Raw genomic sequence first — 25954 nt, forward strand, 5'->3', positions numbered from 1 at the left:
AGTTAAGCCTGACCTCCTGCAGTCCCTGGCCACCAGGGTGGCATCTCTGTAAGGATGTTTGTGCAATGCCTGTGTTTACTGTTAACTGCTCTTTCTACCTGTCTCGTCTCTTCCACACTGTTCTTTGCATCCCTGCTGTGGTGTGACTTGGTGCCTGGCACAGGGCACACACACAGGAAGCTCCAGACAAGTGTGGATGGCTGCTGCATTCTTCCCAGCTTGGTCCTGGTTCCTGGGGAGAGCACTCCAGGGTGGCTCTCCTCTTCTGGCCCATGGGAAGGGACAGGATATGAGATGGGGGCTTTTCACAAGAAAATTCTTCTCCACTTTTTCTGGGAAAGGGCTGCTAAGGACTCAGGAAGACTCACTTTGCTCCAGGGTTGGTGGTCCCCTCTCTCCCTGGGATCCAGACAGAAGACTTTGCTTTGGACCTGTGTGGTTCTCACCTTGCCCTCCATAGGGGTCTAGGCTTGGTGGCTCTGTGGCCCCCGGTACTGGGCTTGTCAACCGAGTGCTGTCCCATCCTGTGAAGGTGTGACAGCTGCAGCCTCTCAGGGTCTTTGCTTTTCAACTAGTGCAGCCCAACCTTCCATATTCTTTACTACTGCTTACATCCTACCCTTGAGAAGGCACCGTCCTGTGAGAGCTCCTCAGTCCCGGAGCTGAAGGAGCAAACTGTGACAACTGAAGGCAGGCACAGCCCTTCCCCTGCACTCTCATTAGCACTTCTTCCTGAGGTGCAAGGGAAGCTGTTGGCTGCAAGCAGAGGTTCTGCTTGTGGTGACAGCTGCTGGGGGAGGAGGGTGGAGCCGAGGGAAACTGAGCCCACAGCAGTGGGCCTGCCAGCACAGATGCCTGCTGCCCTGTGGGTCAGGTGCCTCCCCAGGGGCCACCACGAGGAGGGGGAGTGTGGAGTTCCTTCTGATCCTGAACTTCGTGAAGAGCCAGAATGGGATGGATGCTTTGACATGTGGCACGCCCTGAAGACAGCAGGGACCAGACCAGCAGCACAGAGAATGCTGCAGGGCTTCCTCTGGCCCTGGGGCCCCAGGACACTTGGAAGTGGGTTAGCAGATCTCTTCTGCTGCTACCACCATCCTCCCTACATTTCTGGGAAGCAACTGCAGCCCCTTGCTCAGTTCTGTGGGGACATTGCTCTTTATCCCATTCTTTTGCTCTCCCCACTACAAGGCCATGCCCCTTTCAATTCATGGCCCCATCTCTGAAGTCACTCCTGTTATTCACAGCATAAGGAAAGGATCCCTCCTCCGCTGCCACCTCCTCAAGTCGAGAAGCCCTGGCTCTCTAGTACCTGGGCCATGCTTTCCATCCAGAGCCAGCTCCCAGAGAACTCAGTGAGCTTGTCCTACAGGACAGTGCTCCTTTTGTTAGGAGGCAGGCACAGCAGGAGACCCCAAGCCATAGGATACAGTCCTGAGAGGCCCTTGCCTGGCCTTCCACACCCCTGGACACCTTGCAGTGATTGAATCGAGCATGTTCTTTCATCACTGGGAGATGAGTCCATAGACGGTGATGCTTCAGCCTGGCTGCCAGCAAACCTGAGCAGATTCATGTCCTGGTGATTACAGAAGGTTAGAACTTGAGGGAAGCTCGAGAGCCAAATATCTGCTTGAATCTATAGCTCAGAGGAAGCAAGGAAGCAATCCAGGGTCATGATCAGCTAATAAGGCTTGTGTGACTGCAAAGGAAAAAAAAAGCTTGAACAGACTGCAGGTGTCATCATTCATTTTTGAAAAAACTTTCTGTGTAGAAGTTTGAGAGCTCTGGTGGCCAGCAGGATGGATGTGATTACAGTTGCATGGCCTAGCTGGGTGCTTGGAGAAGCCACCTTTCCCTTTCCCAGGGTATCCTGACCTCAGGCTCAGTCACAGAGAGGCCCCAGGGAGAAAGGGTGCCTGTGGGCCTGTGGGGGACTGCACAGGGGGAGGGTGACTTGAGGAGACTAAGGAAAGACTGGGCCCTTGTACTGGGTCAGGCCACTGAGAACACACAAGGTGGGTGGAGGAGGAAAGCAGTTGGGAAGTGGGGCAGCATACAGCACCTGGCCCATGGCTGGCTGGGAGCAGGTGCAGGTGCACCTCAAGAAAGAAGGAAAGAAGGTGGAAAGGAAAGAAGGAAAAGGGGAGAGGAAAGAAAGGAGGGAGGAACAGTGGGAGGGAAGGAGAAAGGGGGAAGGCTGGAGAGAGGAGAGGAAAGAAAAGAGTGGAAGCAAGAGGGTTGAATTGGTGGGAGGTGTTTCTGAAGATTCTTGCCTTTGCTCCTTTGAAATTTGAGCCCTGGGTTTCACTCAATTCAGTTAAAATCAGCAGATGTCTTATTCTACAAATAATGATGGAGTTGTTAGCAAGTGTCAGCCACAGCATCACTTGCTGTGAACAGGATAGTTCTGGTCTCAGGCTTCACAAAGGACAATAACATGGACAGGGAGGGCCCAAATGGGAGCAGTTAGAGCTCATGAGGGGGCACCAAACAAGTTGGCAGTGGATGATTTTAGGTTGATCTAAGTGCTAAGAAAAAGTATAAAGTTCTGGGCAGAGAGTCGTTCCATGGGCCCTGCTTAGGTAGGGCTCTTCCTACTGTCCTCAGCATCTATAGGATGAGAAGGAGGCAACCACACAAGCAGCAGATGGGCAGGTGGGGCTGGGGGCACACTCAGGGAACTTGGCAGAAGAACTGCCAGTGTATCCCACTGATCTCCATCTGTTCAGGCTGCTATGACACAATACCCTAGATAAGATCATCTATAAGCAATGGAAATTTATTGCTCATAGCATGGAGGCTGAGAAGTCCTTGCTCAAAAGAAATTCACCAACTCCTCAGAAATGGGAAGCCCATGCCTTGTGAGCAGCTGGCTCAGACTTATGTACAGGTCTCTTTATAGGCAAAACTTTTCCTTTTTCTGAAAAGCTTCCTGTAAATAGCGTTTGGGGCCAACGATACCCCTTTTTTCTTACAAACAGTGCCATTAATTTTACCTTTCTCTTCAGTAGCAAGAACTGCTGATACGTGTTCCACAGTTGAGATGGGAAAAAACACTCAAATGCACTGTTTGCAGAAATCCTTTAGGTCAGCAATCACATCCCTGCCCTCCCATCTTCTTTTCTCCTTATTTGATTGGTAACCTTGGTTTGGCTCTCCTCCTAACTTTTTTGGGCCATAGAGCACCTGGGTTTGGTTCAAGTTTTGTTCCTGCTTCCTGGAGCTCTTCAGTTCCTGTCTCCCTTTGCTGGTTGTTCCAGCTATCACTGACCCTTGACATCTCCTGATCTCTCTCTCTAGGCTTCCTTCACTGGCACCTGCCTGGGTTGCTACCGACCTTTGGCACATGCTGTCCTATGGGGTTCCTGCTCCTCCTGCTGGGGCTGTGCGCAGCACTGTACCCTCATGGATTTGGGGGAGGATGAACTGCAAGGCTGCGGGCCTCTGCTTCCATCCCAGGGCAGGGCACATTCCCAGAAGGGCACTAGGGTGGCTGTTCCTGGGGAAGGGGGTGGCAGGAGATTGCTTCAGGGCTTCTTTTATCTAAAGACAAAGAGCATTAATAGGGCATGATTCCTGCCTCCTGCTCACCCCTTAGGGAGAATCCACACTTGGATCTCAGTGTTTGGGGACTTAATATAGCAGTTTGTATTCTCCAGGCAGTGTCCCACAACCCTTTGTGTAAGGAAATCAATGAGGTGTAGGCCAGAGACCTGAGCTGGGACATCACTGGCCTTGTTTCTTGTCCCAGAGTTGCCATTCTTTGCTAGTTTGCTCCTCACGATTCCTCTTCTCAATGCTCTAACTTTGCTATCAGTAAAATGGGAAAGAAAATGCCTGTTGTCGTGGGGGCATCTTGACAGTGCAATGAGCTAAAACAGAAAGCTCTCTCAAAAAGCAAAACAGAGACCCATATTTCCCATGCTCATTTTGATACTAAACCTTAACTCAGTGACATTTTTTTATTATAATATTATACAAAAAATAGAAATATGTTACCGAAGTCAGAAAAAGATTTAAAACTTTTCACTATAAAACCTAAACCTTTACCATCCTACTATAGTTACCATTTTTCTCTTTCCTCATAGATTTCACAGTGAAATCCTCAAATAATTATGCGTAAAATGCATATCATCTCATACTTTGGTTTCCACATAATGGCACCACGGGATCTTTGTGATCTTCATTTTTTAGTGCCTGCAAACTATCAAAACAAATATAGGTTTTCTAATTTAATCCAATTGTAATTAACATTTGATCTACTTTTGAGTTTTCATTACAATGAATAATGCTATAATTCAGCACGTGGCTTTTTAGTGGGTGATCAATCTGCGTATATAAGATTTTGTCTAATTGTTAAAGACAATTAGACAAATTTCTATACATTATAGGAATTTAAAAGAAAATTTAAATCATGAGTAATTGTGTTACTGAGAGACAGAAAATGTGTATGTGGGGTCTCGCCTCTCTATTCCTTTCACAGTGTGTGCATCCAGGTATCACTGGCCTGGTGTTGTGTATGTAGTGTTATGTCAGGATTATTTTTGGACAGGCATGAGGGTAAGAGGCTAGACTCTTGCCACAAATTAACCTAGTTTAAATGCAGCCTCTGCTGCCTAGCCCTTTGAAAATAAACTCTAAGCCTCAGTTTTCACTTTCTTAGGATAGTTAACCATAGGCAAGTTCCTTCTCTGGCCACAGGTTTTAGGATATCAATAATATGTTTCTCTTAAGGGTGTAGAATCAATCTATAGAAAGCATTTACCAGAACCAGCATGTAGTAAGTGCTCAACAAATACCAGGCAGTGTCATTTTTTTCTTGCAAGCCCCAGGTTGTGAAAAATTCCTGAAATTCACCATTGTTAATGACTGCTCAATATTATGTTGTTCTTTTGCACCCCAATTTATTCAATCTTTTCATACACTTTGTTTCTTTCAGTTTTAAGGACGTGAATTTTGTGGACCTAAACCCTTGCCCCAGTTTGCCATATTTCCATAGGCAAGTATTCTAGATTTGCAATTCTTGGGGGTAAAAAAAGATTTCTAAAAGACGATGAAAATAGATGTCAAATTATTTTGGCAAAAGCCATTGTAAAGAACAAGGCTTCTGGGTGGGTTTCAAATAGCAGCAAGAATTATTGTAGTCTTGGACTTTTTCCTTCCCTCTCGCCTCCTTTCCTAAATTGTAGCCTTGGGAGCCGTATATTGCAGATTCTCAGACTTTTGAGACGTTCCCTTGGTGTAAAGGGGCCAGCGCCTCCGAGGAGCGGGTGGAGGAGGAGAGAGCAGGTTTGAATGTCACCGACGCCCCGATCGTCTTAGTAATTGTATCACGGAGGACCGAGGAGGAGGCGACGGTCACGTGGCCCGAGCATGACCTCATAGCTCGGGCTGGGCGGCGGAGGAGGGGCGGGGAGGGCGCTCCAGCATCCCGAGTTGGCAAGTTACTTGCGCAGATCTGGGGGCTTGGGAACTCTTCCCGGCTCTCTGGGAACAGAAGGAGGAGGGAGAGACTAGGAAGCCCAGACTTCTCTAATCGCTGGGAAGCGAGATGCACCCGCGCCGTGCGCACCGACTCCTAACGCAGCTGCGCGCCCAGCTGCCTGCAGCCCAGAGCACCGAGCGTCTCGATGTCGCCCGCGCCCGTGCGTCTGCAGGCTCCGCCGCTCGCGCCCCGGACGCGGGGGCCGGGCAGCTTAGGACCCAGCTGCGGGGAGAGGCCTGGCGGGACGGGACTGACCAGGACCTGCCGACAGATATCTGGAGTGCAGAGAAAGGGAGTTTGGAGGAATGTTTAAAATCAAACAATAAAACAGACAAAAAGGCAGAAGAAAGTATTGACAGGAGGAAGGGCCAGCTCCTTGGCTTCTTTCCCAGCACCTGGCACCAAGGAGTTTCAGCCGGCCAGGCTCGCTCAGAGGTGCCTACCGGCGTCAAAGACCCGGGGACCTAGGGAACCGCCAAAGCCCTGAATTTGTATCTGCTGCAGACGCCTCCCCTCCCCGGGGCGGGCCAGGGCTGGGCTCCGTGACACCCGCTCCCCAAATGCTTTTCTTGCAGGCTCCTAAAAGAATTTTGAAAACTTAAGTGCCCCCTTGTACATTTTTATTTGAAAGTATTTTTTAAAACAAATTTAAATAACGACATAAAATCTACTTTCTGGTGTGTTGCGAATATTGACATTTTAAAATTACACTGTTATAGTACTCTGAAAAAATATTTTAAAGTGCAATACTATAGCGATTGGCTACCCACCATCACGTCTTTAAAAAATACATGAACAAGTTGGAGAAATTTCATCCTTTTTTTTCTCCTTGCACTTAAAGTTTCCATTCCACTTTCCCTACAGAATTTTAGCCTATATTTTTATGCCTGAAAGTTTTTAATGTATCATCCTGTCATACTTCTCACCAGTAAAACTATGTATTTAAAATGAACGTATTCTTAGAATTCCCTGCAACCACAGGCTCTATGTAAAGAACATTTTGTCTGGATTTATATCATAACAGTGATGCACAATTAATAAATAAGGGAGCAAAAAATAAAAATAAAGAACTGCATCTCTTAAGGGGATAAAGCTGTCCCCCATCCTGACCAGTTCATATATCCATGGGTGAATATCACATATTGCTCAGGGGTGAGTATTTTTTAAAAAATTGATGCAAGAGCTGAGCTCAGGAGCCTTTTTCAAATAATATAGAGGAATGCAAGGGCTTTGTTGATAGCAATGTCACTGAATTGTATCTCCTTTAGAATCATATGCCCAAAACCATATGGGTAAATCATTAAAAAATCTTATTAGCTGACAACTAGAAATTGACTTTCCTTCACTTTGAATGAAAGCAAAGCATTGGAAGCTACTTGATTTTCCCAGTCATGAAAGTTTCTCCTTTTCTCAACATGGACATCAGAATTTAGATTGTGCTTTGGTTGCACCAGGCATTTTCCCCTAAGTCGCTGCACCAGGCTGTGATTTGGGATGGGCAAATGATGTGCCTTTCTTGTAGGAAGGGGAAGGGAGACCATGAAAGGGAGGCAGGAAGAACAATCGATAGCACCTGTCCATGTGCATGGCTGGGCCAGATCACCCGTGTAAGAGCGCTCTGGGAGAACTGAGGACTTGTCATGTTAGTCTCTTGAGGTGACCCAGGCCAAAACACATACCCTTTGGAAACCTTCATGTAGCCCCAGGAGTACTTGTATCTTAGTTTGTACTGGCTTATTGCTGGCTCAGTGAGCAAAAGAGGGGAAGTTGATGAGTCAAGGGATTCCTGCAGGTTTCAGAGGTCTATTTGTAAGTGGGAAGGTGCTCTGGGCAGAAGGAATCCCTGAAGGGGGGCCTCATCTCTGCAGGGCTTTTCTTTGGAGGGGGCAGAAGCAGTAGCGAAATTCAGATGCCCTGGCTACTGTCTGCCTGTCCAGACCTCGACTTCTCTCACTGCCTTGCTGATCCTTTGTGTTTGGCCAAAACCCTCAGGTCACATTCTTCCATTTGGAGCCCTGAGGTAGGGAGTGGTCTGCACCAGACCAGTCAGAGTGGGGAGGAGCAGAGAGGGGTGGGGAAGCCACCGCGCCATCAGACAGACGCTGACAGATTGCTGGCTGTCTTTGCGTCTTTGCTGGTTTGCTCTCTTTGTCATGTCTGGGTATGCTATTTCCAGGGAACTTTGCTGGCCTCTGGGGCACCTCTGTGTCATATGTCTCCTTGCCAAGTGTGCTGGCACATGTCTGAGAGCCTGAGGCAGAAAGATTGCAAGTTTAACTCTAGCCTGTAGCAATTTAGCAAGGCCCTGTCGAAAGAAAGAGAAAGAAGGAAGGAAGGAAGGAAAGAAAGAAAGAAAGAAAAGAAGGAAAGAAAGAAGGAGATGGAGGGAGGAAGGAAGGAAGAAAGAGGAAGGAAGGAAGGAAGGAAGAAAAAGGAGAAAGGAGAAAGACTGGGGTTGTAACTCGTTGTGAAGGCTCTGGGTTCAATCCCTACTACTGGAAAAAGAAAAAAGAAGGAAAGAAAGACACCTCCTCCCTGCCATGAGGCACCAAGAGCCCGTCAGGCAGGGAGCATAAAACACTTTTGTACTCAGCAAAGGGACTCCCTTCTTCCTGGCTGATGATGCAGCCCTGTGACAAGGGATGTGGCTTGGCCAGCAGAGCAGCTGCATTTTGTCCCTCTTTATCTACCCAGCTCGGAACCTTTTGGCTTCCTGCACAACCCTCCGGGGTACACTGCTTGTTCCTGTCTCTCTGCTTGGAGCACACTCTTCCCCATCTGGAGTGCTGTCCCTGTAGGAAGGTTAGCCAACTCCTACCCATCCTGTGAGGCTCAGTTCAAGTGCCACTTCCTCCTGGAAGCCAGGTTCCTCCAGACCCTATCACCTCCCCTTTCTGGGCCTTCCTGCGTCTAGGGAGTCCCCAGGCACTGGAAATGGTGGGGGCTCCTGAATTGTGCAGTATGGGGATTTTGGCCTGCAGGGGTTGTGGGCAGTTTCTGGAGACAGGGTTCATCCAATGCATAAGACGCCCCCCCCCCCGCCCCGCCCAATCATCTGGCCATAAAGTGTCATTCATGCCAAGGTTGGGAAACTCTGGACTAGATGGTCTCTAGCCTTGAAAATTCTTTATGTTGTACTTTAAGTTACACTGTGGGGTATATATGTGCATGTGTTTTACCATTGTGTTTTAATGACTTCAATATTATTGTTCATTCCTCAACCAGATGGCAACTGCTCAGAGGCCAGACCATGTGCCTTGCAGGTCTCCATCCCCAAGGGCACTAACGACACATTCCCTAGGGTTTAGGGACACTCAGAGGAGAGGTAGAAGGATGAGCTCTGGCTTGCCCCAAGGCCTGTCCTCAGATGTTCCTCATAAGCTACTGCTGGAATCTATGACATTACATCCTAAAAAAACAACAACAAAAAACAAAAACAAAAAAACAATTAAGAGAGCCTGACAGATAAAGAATTCCTCAGTATGGCCATGAACCACCCTGTCTCCAGCCTGAGCCTCCCTACATGCCTAAATCTTTGGGGTGAGCTGAGGAGACCACATTGAGAGAAATCATTAAACTGCAAGGCAGCAGGCAGCATGTGTCAGCTTTCTCTTTAGCCTGGAACAAGGAATCTGTGAACTGTGCTTCCCAGATCTGTAAATGTAGCCTGAGAAAACCTCACACCATGACTCACTAGAAAGAAAATCTCAGATAGATTTCTCCCCTCCTAAGGAGCACCCACTGGCAAGGGAGCTGCTAACATTTGTGGGCCTTGGGACAAGAGGTCCATGGACCATGTGTCTAAGTCTGTTGCAGCTGTGTTCTAGCCTCCTAGCTTGACAAGTAAGCCTTAGTAACGGCCTGGAAGGTCAAGTTTGAATGTAGAATTCTCACCCTCCTCAGATTGCTGTTCTGGAACATGGTTGTGGGGAGAGCTGACTCGAGAACCCCTTGCACTCACACCGCATGGGCTGCCTGTCTTGTCCTCTCACCCCCGCTCTGGTGTGACCGCTGAGGGGGCCTGAGACAAGCCCCTGCAGCACACGCTTCTGTGTTTCAATCTCACCACTTGTCTACTCACCAGCCATTCAGCTTGCCTTAGGGTGGGCTGGGGAAGAGGCCTGCAATTCTAGAAGTAGGATCTAAGCATTTTGCACAAGGAAGTCCAGGGCTCTGTGCACCCAGGGTATAGGCTAGGAAGAAGGAAATGTGAGCATGTATGAGTACATCCACTGGGTCCTCTCGGTCCCTTACCCTTGGGAAAAGTGACACTAGAAGAAAGCACGAGTAGAGTCCTCTCAAAGTGCTGGCCCAGAGTAAGGTCCCTTTTGCCCATGTATAAAGGCAGTACTGCCTCCCTGAGTGGCAGCAGCCACTGGGCCTTCGGGAGGGTGAGGGGTGAGGCTCAGCAGCTGGTGCCACTCAGGGAGGCAGTACTGGCCTCACATCTGGACAAGAGGGACCTTACAGGGATTATCATTCTCAAGAGTTCCAGCAGAAGTCCTAGGTTTGAGACTCATTGGTCAGGCTTAGGTCAGGGGCTGGCACAAGAATCAAACATTTTAGCCATTAGATAAGAATGTTCTGATTGTCCAGGTTTGTGTCCTGGACCTTCCACTTGCCTGGGAGTCAGCTCACCAGGACCTGGTGGACTCTCTGAGGAAGAGGGAGCTCCCCCAAAGAAATACAAGGGAAAATAAACACTGGACACACGCAGCAGATGTCACTGGACTCATTTCAGGAAATGGTCTGTCTGGGGTCTTCCTCACTGGTTTCTCTTACCTATTTGGATATGCCTGAGCCTGGCCGAAGTGGGATCCCTGCTACATATGGTGATATTTATGAGAGTCTAAAATTTGGCAGCTAAGATATTAAATCTCCTAAGAGGATTTATAATTAAATACCAATAAAGCCTTAGGCCAAGAAATATTTCCTTAATGGTAGAATCATAGGCTTATGGTAGGATGGGGAGAAAATTTTTTTGTTTAGTTTTTAAAAATGTTATGTTATGTGTAGTACATAATGTTGACAATCCTTGTGGTAAGTTGGTACATGTACACAACACATCTGAATTCCTTTTCTCATCTCCTTTCCCTTCCTCCCACCTCCACCAGTCTCTCAATCCCTTCCTTTTTCGGGTACATGGTTGCAGTACATAAGGTTTACTTTTCTTGGGTAGAGCTGGTACAGGTACATAACACATCGCAGTTCCTTTCTGCATCCCTATCCCTTCCCTCCCTTCCTATGTCCTCCATCTCTCGACCCCCACCCGCTTTGAGAATGATCTAGGGAGACAATATTTTAAATCCCAGAGGCCTTTTGGAGACCCAGGGGCTCAAGGTTCTCCTGTGTCCTGTGCATCTGTAAGATCTAATGACTCTGACTTAATTTCAAAGTAATTGACCTGGGCCCGGGATGATCAGCGTTGGGTGGGGGAGGTATCAGAGGGGCCACAGAATCCTGGACAGCAGTGCCCACGTAGAGAGGAGACAGTTTGTTGTAGGCAGCCACACAATATAGCTCTTCCCCGAAATCCCCCTTCACTCTTTCTCCCACTTTCCTTGTTCCTTTGTTACCATGGCAACTAATGATGCTCCTTCCTCCTCTTCCCCTCTCCAGCATTCTCTGGTCCCCAGGCCCCCACCCCCCCCAGTCTTTGTCTGACCAACTTCACAGAGTAGTTGCCAGCCTCTTCCCATGTCACTCAGCTGGGACACCCAGCTTCACCTGCCTTTTGCCCTCCACCCCTAATACCTCCCCCGCACTTCATTTCCCTCTCCCAAGCCTCTCTCCACTTTAAGCTGTCCTTAATCTTGATCTAGGCTTTAGCTGAATTCTCACCTCCCTTCAAGAAGTTGTATGCAAATCAGATTTTTTCTACTCTAACCTGATTTAAATGCATTAAGAGAGCTATCTCTTGGAACACCTCAAGGTGAGGCAATTTGGAAAGGGAAGAAGCATACCTTACTGCTGCTTCAGTACTTCAACATTGTTAGGGAGTGAATCACATTCTATTTTTGTACTAGGAGTGTTTTCTGTTTAAAGAAATCCCCCAGCATGTCTCTGAGCAAACCAGAGATTCTATCATAAAGGAAAAGATATCTCAAGTTCAGAGATTGTGAGCTGGTGGCAATAGAGACTTCTGTTAACTCCAAAGAGTGGTTAAAGAAAATTGAACCTCCATTTAAAAGTCAGCACGTCTGACATGAAAGTCTGCATTTCCAGCTGCCCTCGACTTGGACACTGGGCCGCAGCTCTGCGTGGTGAGGTGGGAGGAGGGAGGGAGGAGGGGCTGCCTGTTTCCTGGTTCTTCACCTCCTGCCAGCCACACATGGCCAGCTTCCTTCATCTACCTGAATTGCCTGGACCCTCCTGGCATTGGTGTGTCTGACGTTGCCCTAACTGTCCTAGCAACCAGGACTATGCCATCGCATGTAGGGCTTGCTTGGGGTGGTCTTCTGGAGTTCCTTGGAAGTTAACCTGACATCAGCCACCACCAGTGCTTCCAGAGGCTTCTGATCAAATCGTATCATTTTCTAGGAATTAACTCAGGCTGGCTCAGATAGCAGTGGATTTGTGTGTGTGAGGATACAGAAATTGCTAGAAGGGTTAGTCAAAGAGCGAACTCTGAGATGTTCTTATTCCAACCTCCTCCTGTTACACACCTGCTTGTAACATACCTGTCTAAGAATGGGCATGGCATCCTGATCTTCAGAAAGGAGCTAGGCATGACTGATTGTAGAGGGAAGGAAGACCCTGGGATGCAGCTACAGAGTCACTGCCCTGACTGGAGACCTTGCAGAGGTTGTGGGCTGGGGTTCAGGGGAAGCAGACCAGACCTTTGAGCCTGGCTTTCCTGCTACTCCAGGAAAGTGGCAGGTGTGCCCATGAGTGAGGACTTCTTTCCATCCCATCTCAAGGACATGTTCCTCCTTAGCCTTGGGGGAGAGGAAGTGGGAGAATAGTTAGCACAAAAAGTGAGGCTCAGAGCAGAAAAACTTTGAAACTGCTGCCCCTAGGCATACGCTTGGAGATGCATCATGGGGCCTCATATCACCACCTGAAATACAGTTACAGTTTTCTTCACGTATGTGATGAAGGCAGCCATGTAACTTTGTTCACAAACCCACATTGACAGGACAGCAGATTTCTTTGTTTGCTTTAAATTAACTTTTGGCTCCTTGCCATACTTGATCTCTGCCAGTTTTGGGCTGAGTAAGCAGTTCCTGACCCTCCTGTTTTCTGATCTGGGTCGAATTGTGTTACCCCTAAACTCACATGTTGAGCCCCCAAAGCCCAATACTGCAAAACATGACTTTATTTGGAAACAGGCCCTTTAAAGAAGTGATTGAAATGAGGCCTTAATCCAAATCTGACTTGTCTCCTTCTGAGAGGAAGAAGTTTGGATAGAGAAGACACCCAAGGCTACACACACAGAGGAAAGACCATGTGAGGACACAGCAAGAAGGTGGCCACCTGCAAGTCCGGGAGGGAAGCCTCAGACGAAAACATCCATTCCCACACCTTGATCTTGGACTTCCACCCTCCAGAACAATGTGAAAACAAATGTCATTTAAGCTGCCAGTCTGTAGTATTTTTTGCAGTGGCCCAAGCAGACAATACATTAGGAATGGTCATAGTGCTTCCTCTTGGGGTGGCCATGGGATGAAACAGATGACACAGAGTACACCGGACAGGGCAGAGCACACTGTGGGTTTCTGCAGGGGATTTAGCTCAGTGGTTTAACCGCCTGCTGTGCAAGCGCAAGGACCTGAGTTTGATCCCCAGTACCAAAAAAAAAAAAAGATGAGCTACTCTCTCCCCTTGCAGGGAGCCTCACAGAGTCCCTGAGCTTGAAGGCTCTTTCTCAGGTCACCTGTTGCTGACTTGCTTTCATTCTTGGACGCATGTAAGCGCTCATGTGGCTCCTGTGGGCTCGCTGGCCTCCAGAAAGGGGGTGGTCCCTGTAGCCACCTGGCACCTCCAGGACTTGAGGCCGGGGGGCCCAGAAATGAGCTGCCACATGGCACCAAGTGTCAGGCTCTGAGTTGTGCTGGGGTGGAGGGAAGCTCCTGACACCCACCCCACCTTCTCCACCATAGTCCTTTTGCTCAGCAGTTCTGCACGGCTTCCTGGTGGCTGCCTTCCAGGGCCCCAGGACCTTACAAAGGCCCCTTTGATGAAAAGTTTGAGGCAAAGTGACTGTGTCATTTGATGTAAAAGGTTCAAGAGGGTAAAAAGTGTAGTTTCTTTCTCGAACTTTTGGATTTTCCAGCCCAGGTGAAAATGGTCATCTGAATGGGGCAAAGGATAGAAGCCAGGAGGGACAGGAAATGCTATCAAGCTGGAGCTTTCAAGGTTTCTAGGAGCCCAGAGCATGATCTGCTCACTAAGAGGTGCCTTTTGCCCAGGCAGACACAGCCCCCTGGGCTGGGAAGTGTCCAGGGGCTGCTTGCTGAGAGGGGCTTTGCCCACATCCCAGGCCACCCCACTTGGCATCCTCCATCCTTGAGCCACTCCCACAGTCCCCACCTCCTTCAAAATTTGCAGAGCCTTCTCCCTCTCTCCTGCTCCTGGGGTGGATGAAAGGGCAGTTTTGAGAGGCACCACAGAAGCCTCTGACAGCAGGGCCCCCTTCATCCACCTTCCAGGGCTGGCTGCACAGGCATTCCACCATGTGGGGTAAGGGCCTGTGCTTGGTTTGATGCTCTGCTGTCACCATCTTGGAATTCTTGATAGTTTGTTTTTTGTTTTTTTTTTTAACAGGACAGTTAACTCTTCGTAGCTTTGAACATCCCTGTGTTGTCCTTTTGCACTGGAACGGGTCCTCTTACCGCTCCAGCTTAAACTCAGGTGGGGATCACTTTGCTGTCCCTACTCATCCTCCATTAGTCCTGCTCATCTGTGTGTTATCTGCATTTTCCCTGGGTTTTCCCCTTATTGTTGCACTAATTGTCACTATATCCTGGTGAGAGGCTGCCACCTCCGAATGGGTGCCTTTTGAACCCAGGCCCTTAGATGCCACCCTTTGCTCTCTGAGAAACAGAGTTGGCCACCTCCTGACCCCTGTAACACCCTCCCCTGCTGAGGCCCAGGCCCCACTTCACTCCTACAGCCCAGAGCCCTCGGAGGGCACTTGATACAGACTAATGAACCTGCAGCTGCTGCCCCTCTGGCTAATTAAATCTAAATAAGTCACAGACTTTAAATTATGCAACAAGGCTTAGCCAAAACAGCTTTAAAATGTGGGAGTCGGGGCTTTTCTATCATGCCTCGTGGAAAAATCCCACCTTTTAATCATGCTCAGCCTTTCTGAAGGAACAGCGGCAACCTTTAAATAATGGATGAATGTACATGAACCAGAATCCCCCAAGCCACACGCAGAAGCCAGATCAAACAAGGGAGAGAGGCACATGTAGGCCTAGGGGGATTCCAGAACTTTCTGGTGATTCCTGGGGTGCTGGGCAAAATCACTTGGTTTCTCAGAAGCCCAGAGCAAGGACTGGGGAAAGAGCAGAGAGGGAGGAGGGGCAGGCACTACCTCCTGATGTCACACAGCAAGCACCTGCCACCCCTCACCTGTGCCAGATGTTGATGGGGACTCCCAGAGCACTTCTGAGGCACCAAACTCTATCTTCTTCCATTCTCCTTCTTTGCCTTGCCCCTCATCCCCCTGGAAGGCCCTGCAGGCCAAGGACAGGACCAGCACAGCAGAGGACTAGGCTGAGCCTCATCAGAGCAGGCAACCCACACTGAAAGTGCTTAGCAATCAATTGCTGGGGACTTTGTCAAAACCCTGATTTGGGGGGAGGCTTGGGACACTGCATTCCTGAGAGGCTTACTCAATGCTGCAGGTCTACATACTTTGTGTTAAGGAGCAAGAATTATCAAGAATTTTCAATATTGCTGCACATTAGGATCACCTGGGGCATTTGAAGATGAGCAACTCACCTCCAGACACCAGTCTCTTTAAGTTAGACCCTGGGCTTTAATCTTTTTTTATTTTGCACCAATCAGATTGTAAGTAATTTACCAGTCATCCAAATGAGGGAAGCTTAGAAATCTTGACTGACTTGCTTAAGGCCACTGCTAAACTGAACCCAGACTGTTCCCCCTGCTCTCCTGTGATGCCAGCAGTCTCCCCACTCCAGCCCGTCCTTGGCAGGGGGCAGCGAACCTATGCGCTGAATTTGGGGAACAGGTAGGATTTGTGTTTTCTCTGTATGCCTGCCTGATGTCTTACTACCAGTGCTTCCTTACTTGGGCCAAAGCTGTGTGCACCTCTGTAATGTGTCCCGTTTGGTACACAGTCTTTAGCTGCGGGGCATTGGGAGGCTGAGCAGATGCTGACTGGCACTGGGCTGATCTATGGGATCTGGGAGCAGGACGAGATGGGGCAGGGGAGGCTCTAGACACCAACTTGCCTCCTCTTGCAGCTAGGTGAGGTTGCCCAGAAAAGAGAGGGGCACTTCCATTCCAGATAAGGCTCTGCCCTGGCAGTGGAGGTCAAGAGGCCACAGACAGAGGTCAGGAGGGATGCAGGCAGGGCAACTCTGGGCCCATGCCCTTCCCCTGTGGTACAGAATTGTGACATGTGGTACTTTCCCCATGGCAGGTGCAGCTGTGGCCAGGCCCAGACTGGCAACAGCTGTGCTCCACTGCTTGTCTCAACACCAATGGCCTGTAGCTCAGCAGCTTGGGAAGCAAGTGGGGCTGGGTCTTAGCTAGGAGGCTGAGGCAGGAGGATTGTATATTTGAGGCCTGCATGGGCTACATAGTGAGTTCAAGGCTGTCCTGGTGTACCTAGTAAGACCCTGTCTCAAAAAACAATTTAAAAAAAATGAAAGTAAGGATGGTGGGCAGTTATTTGCATACTCAATATCTTCCCTATTCTATACTATCAGAATCCTAATTTTGTTTAAGGCTGCAGCAGTGCCCAGGCAAAACCTCACCAACCCTGAAGCCCAGGGGCTAGAAATAGCCACGTGACCCAGTCTGACCAATGAGGTGCAAGCAAAAGTCTTTGGGTGTGACTCCTTGGAAAGCCTTTAAAAGGCAGCTGAATTTCTCCCCTCCCTGCCCTGACTTCGGATTGTGGGACAGGGTATGTGGGGCTGTGGGCGCCATCTTGAGATAATAAGGCTGAAAGCTGTCAGATGTGGATAAAAGACATGTGCCAGGGATGGTGAAACAAGGAGCAGCCTGAGTGCTGTGTGACTTCCAAGAAGTTTCGCCAGCCAATACTGATACCTGCAACTTCTTGGTATGTAAGAAACCCAAACCTCTACGTGGGTAAGCTACCACAGCTGGGTTTCTTTTACAGTGGAATGCAATCCTCGGTAAAAATGTTTCTAGATTGGAAATGGGAAGGAAAAGTCAAGGCAAGAACAGTCTCCAGAAGTTAGAGAGGAAAGAGTTAGGGAGGTCTTTTTGGTCATTATCCCACTCTACAATCTTCAGTGATTACTGATTTCCCAAGGGATTAAGTTCATCTTCCCCAGACCAACATTCAAAGCTCTATAAAACTAGGCCCCAAATCAGTTTTCCAGGCCTCTTACCATTACATCACTCCCTGGAGCAAAGACGACCCTTCTCTTCTGAGTGCAGACTATGTTCTCGCCCCATCTTTGTGCACGTCATTCCTCCTCATTTGCACCTGTTTGAGGCTCAGAAATCCTTGCAGGCTGCTTTTCTAAGAAATCCTCCCCTGCAGGGCATCTCCTCCCGTGACCTTCTTCACAGCTGAGGTCCATATGCTGACAGTTCGTTTACACCTTCCTGTGTGTTAAGATTGTGAGATCCTCCCAGGCAAGGTCTTGGGAGCATGGAAAGCACATGTGCTCTGGAGTCAGACTCTGAACCTCAGGCCCCTCCTCTGTGAAGGGATAATAGATGTTCCGATCCCCAGGGTTTGGGCACAACGGGCTCCAGAAGCATGAGCGAAGTGCTCAAGAGGTTGAAGTGTTGCCTGGTTGGCCATCATTGCTGGGCCTTTTCTTATCCTTGCAGCTCCTTCCCTTCTGATTTTCTGCTTTGCATTTCAACCAGGAGACTTGTACTATTTAGGGAGTGACCCAGATTGTTCTCATTTTCCTAGAAGGTTGTTCTCAGACTCTTGGCTTCAGCCTTGAAGCATAGTAGGAGGGGAGAGGGGAGAGCTCATGTCCATGGCTAAGGGTATGAGATGCCTTGCTAACTACTCAAGGGAGTTAACTAAATCCACTTTTACCTGGCAACAACGATATTGACTAAATGACCTTATAGCTCTTGGTTTTTCTGTTTTGTTTTACACATTCCTACATCTGTCTGCAATAACCAGGTCAACAGGTGGTCCCTAAACATTGTGCTATCCTGTTGATCTTTCTCTCTCACCTCAGTCCGCTGCCAAAATTGAATTGAATAAAATGATTTTGAGAAATAACCCAGGGCAAAAAATTCTTGAAAGTTTAATGAGAAGTGACAGTTTTACCACATCTGAGTTAAGCACCCCTCACACAAGCTTTAAATGGGGGTGGATGCATTGCATTGGATGGAAAATAAGAACTCACCTCGGACTTAAATGGCATGCTAATGTGAGCTGGCAGTGAAGTCCCAAGGCATCCTCCCTTGTTTTACAAGCTTTCACTGAGAATACAACCTGACGGAAACATACCCTTTCATCCCTCTTAGGACAGAGCCTAGGCTGGGAGATTGGAGGAGCTGATACACAGCGGGTGGAGAGCACGCTGGCCTGGCCACATTCAGTACCCTGTGTTATCACCCCGTGGAGCCTCCTGTGCCCCGGCCAGAAGCCATCTGGGCCAGGCTGGTGGTACCAGAGCTGAGGACAGTCTGTGGGGTGGGGTTGGAGAAGGAGTTGGGAGCTGGTAGCAGGGACTTGAACTCTTTTGTTGCCTGTACTCCGAAGAGAACTCCATGTTTTGCCTCTTCCTGAGCCCTTTAGTGTTCACTGTCTGTTTCTTTGGTTGTTGCATGTGTGTACTTGGAGATTGTGAACATATCTGTTATGGACAACCATTTATTGCTTTGTGCCTGTGTTTGTAAGTCTGCATACTTGTTTCTGGGTTAGCTTTTTTGCATTTTTGCATGCTTGGGCTAGTAGGTGGGCATGGGGAGAGCTGTGTGTGTGTAAGGGTTAGGGTGTGTGTGTGGTGTGTGTGTATTTTCCTCCTCTGACTTTCCCAGTAGAGTAGCATTGATGACTTTCTCTGGGTCCAGTTAGGTGCTTAATTCTTGTGTTTTATGCTCCTCAGGGTTTTTGCCACCTGTTTTACCCAGGGATGCGCTGCTGCTTCCTGGCAGAGCCACCCCTTCCCACCAGATTGTAAGATGCCTATTTGAGCTTCCTGAGGCACCAGCAGCTCTTCCTTTTGGCAGAACTGGGGACTGAACCCAGGAACTCACTGAGCTACATCTCCAACCTTTGATTTTTTTTTGGAGACAAGGTCTCCCTAAATTACTAAGTTGCCCAGGTTGGGCTTCCAAGTGTGCTGGGATTATAGGCATGCACTCACACACCTGGCTTGTATCTCTCCTTTTAAACCAGACATTGACTGAAGGCAGGCACCAGGGAGCATGGCCAGCTGCGTACTGCTCTGCTTGGGCCAGTGGTCAGCAGACCTGGCCAGTGGCCTGGTGAAGACCTTCTGACGTGTAGCTGGAAGGAGCTAGGGAGTCTTGGTTCCTGTATGAGTTTCCTGTTGCTGCTGTAACAAATTATTATGAATGTGGCAGCTTAAAACAACACATTTGGGCCGGGGATTTAGCTCAGTGGTTTTGCCTCCTGCTGTGCAAGCGCAAGGACCCGAGTTCGATCCCCAGTACCGGAAAAAAACAAAAAAACCCCAACCCCCCCCACCCACATTTATTCTCTTACAGATCTAGAGGTCGGAAGCCTAAAATGGGTTGACAGGGCTGGTTCCTTCTGGAGGCTCTGGAGAGGATCCAGACTCTTGCCTTTTCCAGCCTCATAAACTACGAATTCCTTGACTCGTGGCCCTGCATCACTCTGACCTCTGCTTCCGTGGCTACTCCCTGCTTCACCATCCTGCCCACCCCCTTTATAAGTACTTGTCATTATACTCGGCCACCTGGGTAATCCAGGATCGTCTTCCCATCTGAATGTGTTTAATCGCATCTTAAAGTTCCTGTTGCCATGTAAGGGAACATATTCCTGATTCTGGGCGTGGGGACATGGACATCTTTGGTGGGAGGAGCTATCTTCCATGCTGCTACAAATTCCTCACACCTCAGAGAAAATCTATGAATGTGCATAGATGTAGTAGAACCCAAGCCAGATTGGTCATGGAGTGATTCTATAATTCTGAAAAGGCTTGCTGAACCTTTTCTCCCTATGGATACCTCCTGAAATCCTCCTGCCAGGATAAAGCACAGTCATCCACAGTAACAAGGCAGGCGTGGTACAAGGGACCTCGACGTATTCCCTCACATTCTGGGGTTCATGGCTGATGGCAGAGCTTTGCTGAAGAGGAGGCTTTAATCGGAGGGAGGCACCATGTGAGGTAAGGAGGAGCCAGGGAGGCTGGATCAGTCCTAATGACACTCCAGCATGGGGTTCCCAGTGATGGAGAAAGCAAAGGCACTTGGAAGTAGGACCATAAAGCTTTAATCAAACCCAGCAAAATGGCCACAATGCAGAACAGGTAGTGCCTGGAGAAGAGGAAGAAGACCATCTCCTTGGTGACATAGATTACGTGTACAAAGATGAAGCAGAACAGGAACATGGCAAACTGGTTCTGGGGCAGCAAGAGGTCCTGGAGGCCACCTGAGAACTGTGGGGGAAAGAAGACAGTGGAGCTGGCAACACCAGGGCTGGAGTCAGAGAGATCTGCATTCAGTCCTGCTCGGTCCCTTCCTGAATGAGACCTTGGGCAGGTTATTGTCCTCACCTAAGGAAAAAAGTAATAGTGCTCCCTTCACAAGATCATGAGGAAGAAGAGGGAGAAATACATGAAGAAATTTCTAGTAAGATCACTAGGACACAGAGGAAACTCATTGCTTTCTAGACCTTTACCTGCATCATCCCTCTAGCAGGGCACCATTTTCTTAAAAAAAACAACAAATTGACCAGTCAAGAGGAGAAATGCTATAGGTAATTAATATCTTAATTCTGGGAAACCACTTGACAACGTATCTCAGGATAGTGTTTTGACCAAGCTGCAGAAATGTGAGCTACATAAAAGGTAACTCTGGAACGTTGATTAATGGAACATTGCTAACCTGTAGTGTGATCTTTCAGTGGCAGTTACTTTGGGTCATATCCTTCTCAACAATTCTGGCAATGGCTTGGATAAAGATGGACGGCAAACTTCTCAGAACTGAGGATGACTCAGAGCTGGGAAGCAGAGCTAATATATTACATCCAATAAAATTAAAAACTGATGAATGTAACTTGCTGCATTTGGGTCAAGAAGTGAATTGCACTGAGTACATAAAAATGGGAATAGCTAACATTTATTGAGTGCTTACCTAATGTACTGGGCTTGCTGCAAAGAGCTTTATATGCATTCTCTCATGTGACCTCACAGTGACTGTATGAGGTAGGTATGAGCAAACCAGGACTCAGAGGTCAGTAACTGGCCCAAGGTTAAGCCAGAGTAGAGCTAGGATGTTAACTCAAAACTGTCCAAATTTAAAGCCTAGGAAACAGTCCTTTCAACCGTCATATCTTTCATGATTGTTTGATGGCCTACCCGCGGGGATGAGCATTCCACATCCCATTCCGCCTCAAGTAGGCATTCGTTTGTTTGAGACAGGGTCTCATTGTGTAGTTCAGGCTGGCCTTGAACTCTGTGTAGCCCAGGCTGGTCTCAAACAGTGATCCTCCTGGGTGCTGGGATTGCAGGTGTGCGTCATCACACCCAACTTTCAAGTGGGTGTTGTTATCCCTGTTTAGTATGCATGGGGGTTGAGGGTACGCTTCTTGTGAAAAGACAGCTGTTTGTGTCCACTACCAAGCAGTGTGGTCCAACAGAGCAAAGGCAGCTCTGGTCAGGGAGGCGATGGTTGTAGCACCCACTGACCAGGTTGCAGGGGTAGACTCAGGACGACTCCTGTGAGACACACAGAGGGTTTGAGAATGGTGGAGACTCCCCCTAAGCTATTGGAAAGGTGAGTGGATCCTGACCTCTGGCCTAGACAGGCGGACCTCGGCTTGACTTGGGAGCTCTAGGAAGGTGGGGCCGTGCCTCACCCACCTGGCGGGACGCCCTCTGCTGCTGCAGCTGCGCCATCACAGCCTCGTGCTGCCGCTGCCGCTCGTTCTCCTCGTGCAGGTGCTTGAGCCGCACCAGCTCAAAGTCCATGCGCATCCTCTCCAGCTCCACTGACTCTATGGGTTCCGTCCCTGAGGTTGGGGGCAGTTCGGTGGGCTCAGGTGCATCTCCTGCCTGGCCCGTGGTGGTGGGGCCGGACTTGGGGAGTCGCGGGCAGCCTCTGTCCTCGCCGGTGTCCATCTCCTCCAGGTAGTTGTAGGATGAGTCCGGTTTCGGGGACTCTACCTCCTGGGGCACGTGGAGGGGAGTCAGTATGGGGCAGCCCTGACCCCACTGCTCCCCAGAGCTCCCAGGCACAGTGGACTGGGGTGTTGGAAAATGTCCTGGACTGTGAAGATCCAGCCCTGGGGTCTTGCTGGAAGTGCACTTGGCCAAGTTACCAGCCTCCTGGGCTAGAGGAGAATGCCAGCTACCACAAAAGGGTGCATCTACAGTCACAAGCTGGGGATTGAGGTAGAAGGAGAGATCTGTCTTTCTGTCGATTTTCAAATCACATTCTTAAGGCCCCACTCTAGCTAACTGTAAGATACAGAGGCAATGGAGAGAAGAAGAAATCTAGGGTCTGTGTTGGAAGAACCTAAACATGTAGGAACCAACAAAAAGGGTATCAGAGGGGATTCCTATCCATGGGGGAGGAAAGGGCCTCAGATGGTGGGGCAGGGTAGTGAGGCCAAAGCCAGCTTCAAGTAATCTTACATGCATGTGCAAGGCCCCTGGCCCCTGGTGACAGCTGGGTGTTAGTTTAGGGAACGGGGTGCTGGTCCTGCTCTCCTTGGCATCTCTCTGAGTCTCATAGCACTCAGCTCCTACCACACATCCCTGGTGCTCTTTGTTGCCCTGGGGAAAGGCTGGGGGCAGTGATGGGGCTGCCTCTTACCAACAAGGCCCTCGGCTTCCCTTCACATGTGGAGTCAGCAGGCACCAGCTTGGAGGTGGGACAACTTTCTCCTGCTTCCCGGGCTTCCATCACCTCCCTGTCCTCTGTTGCCATCCAGGAATCCACAGTGTGGCCAACCTGGGCCAGAGGCCATCTTTTGAGGCAGTAATGTTTGACTTCATCAGATTTCACAGCCTGTCTGCTGTCACAATGCCCTGTCCTCATAATCACCTGCATTCTGCCAGTTGCTAGGGTCTCTCTGATAGAGGGTGTGACACACATCTTTGAAGTACTATTGGACTGTGAGATGAACCTTTCTCATCCCTAAGGACTGCTTGAAAACCACACTTTCACTTGAAATTCAGAATCCCACCATATAAGATCCATTCCCTTGGGTTCTTTTAAATGCAGATTATATTGAAATGACTCACAATTAGCTCTATAAACCTTGTTATGACTGAATCAGCCACCCCCTCTCTTCCTATGTTGAAGTCCTAATCCCCAGTTCTTCAGAATGTGGCTTTATTTGGAAATAGGATCTTTATAGAAGTGATTATGTTAAAATGAGGTCATTAGTGTGGATCCTAATCCAATATTACTGATGTCCTTCTAAGAAGAGGAAATTTGCACACAGATATGTACAGACAGGAGATGATGGCCTTGTATTATGGTCCTCCTGAGAAACGGAAGCAATAAGAAATAGATAAATGAGATTTATTATGAGAATTGGCTCATGAAATCATGGAGGCTGAAAGGCTTCACAAGCTCCTGTCTATAAACTGGAGTTCAGGAAAGGGGCCATGTGAATTCATTCTAGCCCAAGTCCACAGGCCTGAGAACCAGGAGTACCTGTGGTGCAAGCCCCAGTCCAAGGCAGGAGAGGACCCATGAATCAGCTCAGCAAGGCAGGCTGAGAGCCAATTTAGCCTTCCCCCTGATTCAAGGCCTCAATGGATTGGATGAGACCCACCCACACTGGGGAGGGCCGTTGCGTTTTCCAAGTACATGAATTCCAATGCTAAACTCTTCTAGAAACATCCTGAAAGATACATCCAGAAATAATGTTTACCTGGATCCTGGGCATCCCATGGCCCAGTTAAGTTGACACAAAATTGACCATCGCAGGCCTGGAGCAGATCCTTCTCTCACCAACCTCTGAAGGAACCAACTGCATTGTCTTAGTTACTTTTCTCATTATTGGGAAAAACTACCTGACACAAGTTAAAGGAGGAAAGGTTTGTTTCAGCTCACATTTTGTTGAAGTTTTTCATTGATAGTTGGCTGGTTCCAAGGCAAGGTGGCATGGCAGAGGGGCATCACAGAGGAGAAACAGTTCCTGCCGTGGCAGGCAGAAAGCAGCATCAACCCTGGCTTCCCTCTCTCCCTTCATATTCCATACAGGCTGTAAGCCTGTTGATTGGTGCTACCCATGCCCATGGGCTTCCATTATCTACCCCCTTAATCCCAGCCCCACATGCTTAGTCCCAGCATCACACACTATAATCCAGCCACCTTTGAAACTCCCCACCTATGCCTGCTTGAAGATTTGGGGGGACATCTAGATCCAAGCCATGACACCCACCAACATGTTGGTCTCCATGTCCAGCCTCCAGAACTGAGAATATAAATGTCTATTGCTCAAGCAACCCAGTCTACGGTACTTTGTTATAGTAGCAGCAGAAAATGAATTTGACCTATGTTATTCACACATACAGATGGATAGAATGGATTGGAGAGTGACAAAAAGACTGGAAGGCCAGGATGTATGCTTTGGCCTCTCCAGTTTTGGGACAACCACAACAGAACACTTGTGGTAGTTGGAGGCAGGGTCGCATTATGGAAAGAGAAAGGCCTGCCTTTGAACTCTAGCTCTGCTGCTCCCCCTAGCTGTGTAATCAAGGGAAAGTTATTCCAACCTGTCTGATACTCAGGACCCTGGTTTGTGAATGGAGATAATGACTTAGCTACCTCCCTATATGGCAGCTCTGATGTGAAAATAAGATGGTGTGTTAAGCCCACACTCTTCCATAAAGGAACTAAGCCAATGGTAACCATCACTGTTACAAGGGGTGGATGCATCATGGAGAGAAGAATGTACTCCACACTTTTGTGTTTTTTGGGGGGGTACCAGGGATCGAACTCGGGACCTTGTGCTTGTGAAGCAGGCAGAGGAACCACTGAGCTAAATCCCCAGCCCTGCCCTTTGTGCTTCTAGCAGTTCTTTAACTGAACCATAACTTTCCTCTCCCAGCACTGCAGTAGAGACAGTGTGAGATATCTATCCTGCCTCATGCATGGGGTAGGCTTGTCAGATACATACAGAGTGCCCAGTTAAGTTTGACTTTTAGATAAATAATTTTTAGTATAAATATGTTTTTGAAATTGCACAGGACACTTTTCTAAATTTTTTTCATTGTTTATCTGAAATTCAGTTTTAACTGGGAACCCTGTATTTATTACTTGTCAAATCTGGTAGTCATATCTAGGAGAAACCTACTCAAAGAAAACAATTTTGTATGATTAAATAATCTTCTGCTATTAAAAACCAAGTACTGAAATGTACAGCAAGTGCCAAGGGTAGTTGTATCAGCTGTATATCAAATAACCATAAAATCTCAATGGGATACAATAATAAACATTTCTATAGTTCAGAAATCTCAAGGTTGGCTGATCAAGGTGGGACTCAGCTGGGTGGGGCTCGACTGAGGCAGTTTTGTCCCTTGTGTCACTTGTCGTCTTTGGGGGAACAGTGGGCAAGCCTGGGCATGATCTTTCCATGGCATGGGATGAAGCAGAAGAGGCGTGGGATGGGCACACCATCACTTCCACCTTATACTGTTGGCCCAAACCAGTCATATAGCCAAACCCAAAGTTAAAAGATGGGGAGATATACTCTGTTCCTTTAGTTGGGGGAACTGCAAAGACATAGGATAGAAGGTGCAGATACAAGGGACAGATCTGGGGCCAGTTAGACAAAGTAGCAAAGAAGGCAAGAAGTGAGTGATAATGTGGCTGGAAGAGCTGGGTGGGTGGGTTTGTTGGAAGAGGTGACACGAAGTGTAGATGGGATTTGAACAAGAGGGAAGGATCAGCTTGGGCAAAGTCTCGACTTCTAATCATTATCCATTTTTTTTCCATTCCTGCTGTCTGCCCTCCACCCTGCCCTTTCCCTAGGAGGCTATATAAATTCAGTAAGCAAAGAGAAAGAGTCTAAGATTCTCGTTCCCCTCTCCCAAGATAGCACAATCACAAACCTGTCCTCTGGGAGCTCCTCAGGGAGTTGGGAGCTTGGTCTTA

At 48.5% G+C, this 25954-nt stretch overlaps 1 protein-coding gene across 1 annotated transcript; it reads right to left on the reverse strand.

Moving 5' to 3' along the window:
• Positions 1 to 19890: 19890 nt before the first annotated feature.
• Positions 19891 to 22987, reverse strand: Tmem247 (transmembrane protein 247). The gene is made up of 3 exons (XM_004839464.3): positions 22658 to 22987; positions 21703 to 22008; positions 19891 to 20277 (listed from the first exon to the last, which is right to left on the reverse strand). The coding sequence occupies exons 1-3, from the start codon at positions 22937 to 22939 to the stop codon at positions 19945 to 19947; spliced, it is 921 nt and encodes a 306-aa protein (XP_004839521.2). The 5' UTR covers positions 22940 to 22987; the 3' UTR covers positions 19891 to 19944.
• Positions 22988 to 25954: the final 2967 nt, after the last annotated feature.

Source organism: Heterocephalus glaber, unplaced genomic scaffold (genome assembly GCF_053883595.1).
Source record: "Heterocephalus glaber isolate CG9 unplaced genomic scaffold, H.glaber_assembly_v1.0 deba00001457, whole genome shotgun sequence".
Taxonomy (NCBI): domain Eukaryota; kingdom Metazoa; phylum Chordata; class Mammalia; order Rodentia; family Bathyergidae; genus Heterocephalus; species Heterocephalus glaber.

Coding starts and splice junctions, on each gene's coding strand:
- Tmem247 (XM_004839464.3), bottom strand. CDS start 22,939: ATGTGTGTCACACCCTCTATCAGAGAGACCCTAGCAACTGGCAGAATG. Junction 22,009..22,657: donor GGAAGCCGAGGGCCTTGTTG/GTAAGAGGCAGC, acceptor CACGTGCCCCAG/GAGGTAGAGTCCCCGAAACC. Junction 20,278..21,702: donor AGCAGAGGGCGTCCCGCCAG/GTGGGTGAGGCA, acceptor TTTCCCCCACAG/TTCTCAGGTGGCCTCCAGGA.